At 46.2% G+C, this 433-nt stretch overlaps 1 protein-coding gene across 1 annotated transcript in view; it reads right to left on the bottom strand.

The window, feature by feature from the left end:
• The window catches only part of EMH_0020880 (uncharacterized protein), a gene marked incomplete at both ends in the record, with an annotated part of 4655 nt that overhangs the window by 119 nt on the left and 4103 nt on the right, over positions 1 to 433 (bottom strand). The window contains one exon of the mRNA XM_013501653.1: positions 3 to 9. Coding sequence (XP_013357107.1) covers positions 3 to 9 — 7 coding nt within the window. The remainder of the gene's footprint in view (positions 1 to 2; positions 10 to 433) is intronic.

Here is a 433-nt window from a genome sequence, read left to right as displayed (position 1 = left end):
CCCGCTGCCCTGCAGCAAAGAAGCAGCAGATGGAGTTTACAAACCCTAAACCCTAAACCCTAAACCCTCAAAAAAAGATAAAGAGACAGAAACACGAAAGAGACAAAAAGAAAAGGATAGAGAACAGGAGACAGAAATATAAAGAAAACAAAAACAAAAAACAGAGAGACAGAGAAAGAAAAACAAAAAAACAAAACTAAGGAGACAAACGCTAACATACACAGAGAGACAGGAGACAGACGGAGACATATCAAAACCTTTAGCAGCAGCAGCAGCAGTAGCAGCAGCAGCAATAGCAGCAGCAGCAGCAGCAGTAGCAGCAGCAGTGGCATCAGCAGTAGCACCAGCAGCAGTAGCACCAGCAGCAGAAGCAGCAGCAGCAGTAACAGCCGCAGCAACAGCAACAACAGTAGCAGCAGCAGCAGCAGCAGCA

This window comes from Eimeria mitis, genomic scaffold, assembly GCF_000499745.2.
Source record: "Eimeria mitis Houghton genomic scaffold, Emh_scaff727, whole genome shotgun sequence".
NCBI lineage: Eukaryota > Apicomplexa > Conoidasida > Eucoccidiorida > Eimeriidae > Eimeria > Eimeria mitis.
The sequence above is the reverse complement of the archived record's forward strand: the minus strand, read 5'-3'. Positions and strand labels throughout refer to the sequence as shown.